Raw genomic sequence first — 7,212 nt, 5'->3', positions numbered from 1 at the left:
GAATGAGTGAATTCCATCTCGTGTAGCTGCGTTCTCAACTCCCAAATTAGACGAATCTCCAAAATGGTAGGTTTAAATCGGTGACCTGGCCACTCATACCTATACAAATCAAAGAACCGCCCTCAGTGGTAGGAGTTCCCAATTCACTCAGGATTGAGATTATGTTATCTATGGTCATCCTAGTGAAGTGAAGTCTTTGTCATGAACAGTATTATATAATGTGACGTTAACACTTCGTGGTCAGGTCTTATACAAACTCTTTGTATAGGACGTCCCCGCTCGCATGTCCCCTATACGAATGATCAGGATTAGACCATCTGTGACAAGTCACAACACTTGTGACCATTCCACAAAGCGGGCCGCATCCGTAGCGTTACCAGGATAAGGTTTCCCTCCTATATCCATATACTACAAACCATTTTGGTTATCACTTAAGACATGATCTACTTGTATGTCACCACGTACATGCTTAAGTTACATACAGATAACTAGGGATTTTATGTTTATTGGTTTGTGGTAAAACAAATAAAACATACAACTGAGCAAAATCAAGATGTGAAGTAAATATCATATATTATACAACACAAGCATTCGTACAAACAGTTTACAAACTACAGGACACGAGACTTTAGGGCATCAACCCTAACAAGAGCTTCAAAACTGAAACTAATGGTTGAAGTTTCATGGTTGATTAATGAAGAGTGTGGAGTACTTCGAAATTGAAAGTAGCTAAAGGTTTAATGTGGGTTAATAAACAGGTTGGAGTTGTCCCCTTCTTCGTTGTCGTCAATGAAGGATATAATCCCCCTGCCATGGGCTTTGCAAAACTTGAAATTAAGTTCTTTTGTATACCGTTAAATTGCACATTGTATTTTCTAACTATTTAAAGAAACAAATTTCCTACTATCCTCCTAAAATAGTAGACAAACAAAAGATATATGGTTGATTATGGGTGTTCATGGATCGACTTGAATTGGATTAAAAAACTTTTTAGGCCCAAACTAATTATTCAGAATGTAAATTTCTTCAATCCAAATAACCCATATTAAAAAATGAATCTATCCAACAATCATGAAATATCTGGGTTGGGTTGGATTACTCCACCCATTTATTTAAAACTTTGTTCTAAAAAGTAGTAAAATGTAAATACGTAAAAATCTAATTTAATTATTTTTATGTATTGAATTAAGATTAACAACACAATTTCAATTTATATAATGAAACTATCTTTCAAAAGTGCTAAAAAACTATTTTTAAGAGTTGTTTGAGAATAAATTATTCAAAAAATAATGAAACTAAATAAATCTAAAATCAATATATGTATGAATAATTGTATTATAAGTAACAAAAAAATATATTTTAAAGTTAATAATAAGTTCGGGTTAGTTTGTATATATTAAGTGAATCTATGAACTAACCCAACTCATAAAATTTTCATTTATTTGAAATCAACCCGACCCAAATGAGTTGATAACCCAACAAAAACTGTACTGGTTGGATTGGGTTGATTAATTTTTTTAGGTCATTGGGTTTTTTAACACCCCTATTGCTGACTCTGCATTTTCCCTATCATATTTGGCATTTCTTTTATTTTTTTTAAAAAATTGCAACCTAAACTAATTGCTAGTCATAACTTAACATTATGGACCATTTTAAAGCTTTGTTCAAAGTAGAGGGATTTAAATTGATCAATTAAAACAATAGGGACTAAAATAGAACTAATATCAAAGTACAATGACTAAAATGATATTTTAATTAAAAAAAAAAAACAAATGTGAAAGACATCTTTAAATCATCAATCAATTTAAAAGCTTAAGTTGATAACATATGCCACCCAAATCCTACATGCAAACACCAAAAAAAACAAAAATAATAATAATAATAATAAGAGAAGAGAGAAAAGGAAAGCAAAAACTTTTTTTTAATACTTTTCTAAAGGAGGGGAAAAAAAGGCTTATTCTATCTTTAGAAGAAAAAAGAATAAATTCTTATTACCAAATTCAAACGTATTCATTTTCGAAATTAAAAAAAGCGGATATTTGCGCACACAAAATATGACCGTTGGAGTTCAAATGTTAAAGTTACAGTTCCGTCACACAAATTGAATGACCGCACAAAACACAATAGGCAGTAGCATTAACGACGTTAGTAGGTCCCACTAGCGAGATCTCAACGTTCCCCATGTGCACACGGTGACAATCTCTGAGCGACAATCATGTTATTTTATCATCTCCTCAACTTTCCAATCGCTCTCTTAAGGATTGATCAGTAAGCAGTAGCAGCAAAGAAGACTCGGAGCAGAAACAAACAAACAAACGCCATGGGAAGACTCAGAGCTAAAAGCGACTACGAAGATCTCAGAAACGCTCGCATTTTAGAGAATAAGGTATCTCTATCAATCCTTCTTCTTCTTCTTCTTCTTCTTCTTCTTCTTCTTCTTCTTCTTCTTCTTCTTCTTCTTCTTCTTCTTCTTCATTCTCTGTGAGTTTTGATTTTGATGGAAATTTGCTGGATCAGGAGCGATTGGCGTCGCTAGGGTTGAAAAAGACCGTATCCGAACTTCATTCCATTATTTCCTCTGCAAAGTCGGCAAAGATCCACGCGAGAAAATGTCACAATACGCTCTCCCGGATTTCTCTTCCTCTTCGTCGTTCCGATCGATTGAAGCAGATTTCACCGGTCTCCACTCCGTTGCGTTTCCAGTTCTCCTTCCGGAGGTCCAACAGATTGAAGGGGAAATCAGTTCACAGTCTAAAATTTGAGTGTAATGAAGGTAGATCTAAATCGAGTAATACTGAATGAGTATACTTACTGTATTCACGTTGGTTATGATTTTCTATTTACCGATGTTTGATTTTGCAGTGGGGGAAGAGATTATGAAGAGGCCTGCGAATGCTCCTTCAGTGGAAATCAGTGATTTGGAACATCGGCTTTCGCCGGACGCATCGGCACGGAGGTGTAGTAGTAAGGGACGAGGGAGTGTTTATGATCCTGTTTTTGGAATCTGCTGCCATTTCTGCAGGTACATTCAAATTCAATCTTCTGTTATTCAACATTTCTTCCAATTCTTATGGACGGTGGTTGAAATTTAATTAATGTGTAGGCAGAAGAAACTATGTGGTGAAGAAGATTGCGAGAGATGTGGTAATTTCGATATGGATAAACCATGCATCGGTAAGTGGTCTAAACGAAATCTATCTCAGTGATAATATATCAATAGTAGTTGAAATATACTAGCTGTTCCCCTATAGGAAAAACTGATTGCTCTGTTTGTCATTCCTCCAATGGTGTCTTTTGCCGAGCTTGTCTGAAGGTCAGATATGGCGAAGGTAAACATCTCTCTCTCCAATACAAAATACTGATCAAAATCTTTAGGATATAGAGTTAATGTTAAAATGGGGCTGTGTTGTTTGTTGATTAGAAATGGAAGAAGTGATTGAGAACAAGAAATGGATGTGCCCTCATTGTGTGGAGGAGAAAGGAATCAACCCTTATTGGATATGCAACAGGTTTGTTTGATTATTTTGATGTCTATAGAAACAGAGTATCACAAGTTTTCATTAGGGTTTTTTTTTTTTTTTTTATGCAGTTCATTGTGTTTGAAGAAGCGCAAGATGGCTCCAACTGGGCTTGCCATTTACAGAGGTTATTGAATTTTCTGTTTGAGTTTGTGAAATTTTTTATGTGCTTTTGGTTTTAATAATTTTTGGGTTGATTTTTGCAGCTCGGGAAATGGGATACGAATCTGTTGCACATTTGTTAATGGATGAGCTTAAGCGAGCAGACTTATGCAACAGATAAGCCATCGTTCTCTCCGTTTTCTTCTGATCGACTGGGGTTTGTAGTGATGTGAAGTGAGACTGGTAACAGTAGGAGCTTTTTCTCTCTACTCTGATAATGTTTTACAATCATCATCAATGCTTAAAGTAATTACATTTCCCCAATTTCAGTTCAACACTGCTCGTCTCGTGTGGCCATGTTTGGATTTACTTTTAATTTTATACATCATAATTTGTAGGTAATACACAACTTTGAAGTGTTAAAAATTAATAAAATGTTTTTTTTTTTTTTAAGAATAAAGTTATGAATGAAACTTTAATAAATAAAAAATTAATAAACACACCAAAACTTAAATAAATATAATTTTCGAGTAAAATTAATAAATAAATACTTGAAATTTTAAAATAAGATTAAATAAGAAATAATTTAATGACTTTTTAGTAAATTTAATTTAGAAAATCTAAAAGTAACTTTTTAAAAAATAAATATCAAAGGATTAGTAACAATTCAATGGCGGAACTTTGAGGCACTCTTGGGTCATGTACCTGTTGTCATAGCTAACCTAGTAGTTCTATAACTGTGTACAAGCTCGTAATGATGGATGTGATCTTGCTTGTGAGGGTAATGAAATTATCAAAGAGGCTAGTAAATGGGAATTTTGAACCTCGTTGCTTGTGAAGTATTGAATGAAATCGAGTTTGAATTCAGGCAATGGATACTTTGTATTCAACAGTTACTTTTCATTCTTTTAATTGACTTTCACTAAACTTAACTAGGCCAAAACTTTTATTAGAAGGATTGAGCCGAATAGAATACAAAGATATTATTGTATTTTTTTAATCTAGATATACAAAATTGAAATTGAAATAAAAATCTAAGACGAAACAATTTAAACATTTTAATTGCTGTAATGGACCTGTACTAACCTATGGATCCTTAGGATTGATGTAGTTGTTTAATATATTATATCCAATAATGTCGTTTCAAAGCAAGAATCGAGTCAAGTATCACAACTTCTCCCATTGGCCATCTCAAATGATCTAAACTTAGGCTTAAAATTTGATCCAATTTCAATTAGTCAAGTCCAAAGGGTTGGGTCATTGGCATGCATGACTATTGAAAGTGGGGTCGAGTTTATATTATAGCCCATTTAAGAATCTTTGTCTTGGGTCTGGGCCAAGCTTAAACCTACACTTTTTCAGGCCGATTGGTCTAATAATGAGAGTGACACCCATCTCTTAAATTATTATATTGAATTTATATGACAAGATCATCTAATTATATAGACAAAATGTTTTATATTATGTAAAATTTTAGTTTATATAAAACATTTTAGATTCTTTTGCAAGATTAAATTCAAGAATAATGTAGTTTTTTTTAAAGTAATGACAAAAATAGGGTACTTGAAAAAAAAAAGTAAAGTGGTTGAAAAAAAATCAATTTTATAAACAAGGTTAAGGAGCAAACTATTGACAAAAATATGGTTGATTTGGATTTGAAAAAATCGTATACTGGTACACAATTTTCTTTAATCCAATCACTACCACTGTCATTGGTAGGTGGTTGCCATGTCACAGTACTCGTAGACCCAGTCACCACCACCGTCATTGGTAGGTGGCTGCCATGTCACAGTACTCGTGGATCCAATCCATGAGTGAAGACCAAAATCTTGGATCGAGTCCACAAGTTAGGAGTTTTTTTTCCTTGTTCTTTTTTTTCATTAGTTTCATTAATTAGATTTAACGTATCTCAAACTTGCTCTTTTATTTCAAGATAAAAGTTCATGTGAAGCTAAAAAGTTTGAATTACAAATCACTCATGTGCCAATGGTGGTTGTCTTTGTAGACATTGTGCCCACAATGAGGTACAAACACTTCAAAATGTTGCTGATGATAAATACATCATCAATATCATTTTAAATGACGACAGACAAAAGTTCATCGTGCGTATAATACTCTTGTTGATTATCGAAACTTGATGTGATGTCTGCTTGTACTCCGAGTGAGTGTCAAGGAGAAGTTGGAATCAAATCATAAAATATGTGAGGTTTATGGTCAACGTGTTTGGTCAATGTGTTACTCTGGAATAACTTCGCCATGTTGTCCTTATCATCCACAATGACTACGTCTTTGGTCAATGTCAGCAATATTGAGTCTTTGTGTCTGTCGAATGATATTTTCTACATTTTTACCAAGTTTTAGTCACACATGGAACTCAATTCTGGTAAATTGTGTTATACTAAATATTGGTGTACAATTTGGATAAAATTATTGTGTATGATGAAAAATATCGATATAAAATAATATTTGTACCATATAATTGAAAAGCACAAGATGATAAAATTCTTACATTACAATAATAGTAAGCGCCGTCAGGTGTGATAAATCTTCTCGTGACTGAGTCGTGCACAAGTATTCATTTGATACAACTGACCCATCTATTATTTATCCTCGTGCATAACGATCACGACGTACACGCCACAATGGTATATATTTTGCATGAAGTCGATGCTGAACTTGGTCGTGTTTACCTCTTAAATCAATTTGGTGTAGTTGCGGGAATGTATAATACAATAATAGTATCGTTTATAGCAGATCAAACTATTTTAATACTCGATCTTGTTGATGCCACTCCATGATATGGAAGCATATAAGAGGAAGGCTAACCGTCAACCAAAGGTCTTGACCATCACGACAATAATCAGGCAATATTGACATAATATCTCGTGTGTATGGCGTTCAACTGATCTGAAATTTCATACTAGAATAATTATGACAAAAAAAATATGTAATATCCATTTGTATATGAAACATATATGTTGTTACCTAATTATTGATAGTCAGTATACTATCAACATGTTTGCTAACTATTCAGATGCAACTAAGATATTGCTCCATCTAAAATGAATATAAAACAATTAAAATATTTTATTACATAAAATGATAAGGGAATAAATATGTAAAGAAAATAATATCTGGCATTGAATGGATGTCCCATAAAATGATATGGAGTCTGTAACTTTACTTGCGGTGCTACAATGTTAAATCTATCATAAGCCCATACTTGTAGTAATATCAGTGGGGTCTACTATTTTCAAAGTTGGTGTAGGGCTAGCCTGACATAATTCTCTCTAAAGCCATGCAAGGTAGGCACCACCTCATGAGTACGTTCAAACTTGCTCAAAATTGGCCAACAGTGGAAGAAACATAAGATATACCAACATATTGGACTTGTCGGCGAACAGAAATCTTCCAATAGATTGCATAATATATGCTTGTGCATATCTGTATGCGTTGATCTCGTCAGCAACGGGGAACAACTCTGTAAATTGCGACACTAACTACGAGATACTCAATTTTGAGCATTTCAAATCAATTGGTCGAATGCCAAAAAATCATTACAATTTTGTTTCCAATCATATTACAAGAATCC

The 7,212-nt window shown here is 33.6% G+C and overlaps 1 protein-coding gene across 1 annotated transcript; it reads left to right on the top strand.

The window, feature by feature from the left end:
• Positions 1 to 2,107: 2,107 nt before the first annotated feature.
• Positions 2,108 to 3,955, top strand: LOC120083439 (uncharacterized). Its single transcript, XM_039039200.2, has 8 exons — positions 2,108 to 2,386; positions 2,518 to 2,773; positions 2,863 to 3,022; positions 3,104 to 3,174; positions 3,252 to 3,329; positions 3,422 to 3,509; positions 3,590 to 3,645; positions 3,725 to 3,955. Exons 1-8 carry the CDS (start codon positions 2,321 to 2,323, stop codon positions 3,799 to 3,801), a joined length of 852 nt encoding a protein of 283 aa, XP_038895128.1. The 5' UTR covers positions 2,108 to 2,320; the 3' UTR covers positions 3,802 to 3,955.
• The last annotated feature ends 3,257 nt before the right edge of the window (positions 3,956 to 7,212 follow it).

This window comes from Benincasa hispida, chromosome 8 (genome assembly GCF_027475165.1).
Source record: "Benincasa hispida cultivar pf3 chromosome 8, pf3_genome.v1.1, whole genome shotgun sequence".
In the NCBI taxonomy this organism is placed as follows: Eukaryota; Viridiplantae; Streptophyta; class Magnoliopsida; order Cucurbitales; family Cucurbitaceae; genus Benincasa; species Benincasa hispida.
The sequence above is the reverse complement of the archived record's forward strand: the minus strand, read 5'-3'. Positions and strand labels throughout refer to the sequence as shown.

Coding starts and splice junctions, on each gene's coding strand:
- LOC120083439 (XM_039039200.2), top strand. CDS start 2,321: ATGGGAAGACTCAGAGCTAAAAGCGACTACGAAGATCTCAGAAACGCT. Junction 2,387..2,517: donor CTCGCATTTTAGAGAATAAG/GTATCTCTATCA, acceptor TTGCTGGATCAG/GAGCGATTGGCGTCGCTAGG. Junction 3,023..3,103: donor ATCTGCTGCCATTTCTGCAG/GTACATTCAAAT, acceptor ATTAATGTGTAG/GCAGAAGAAACTATGTGGTG.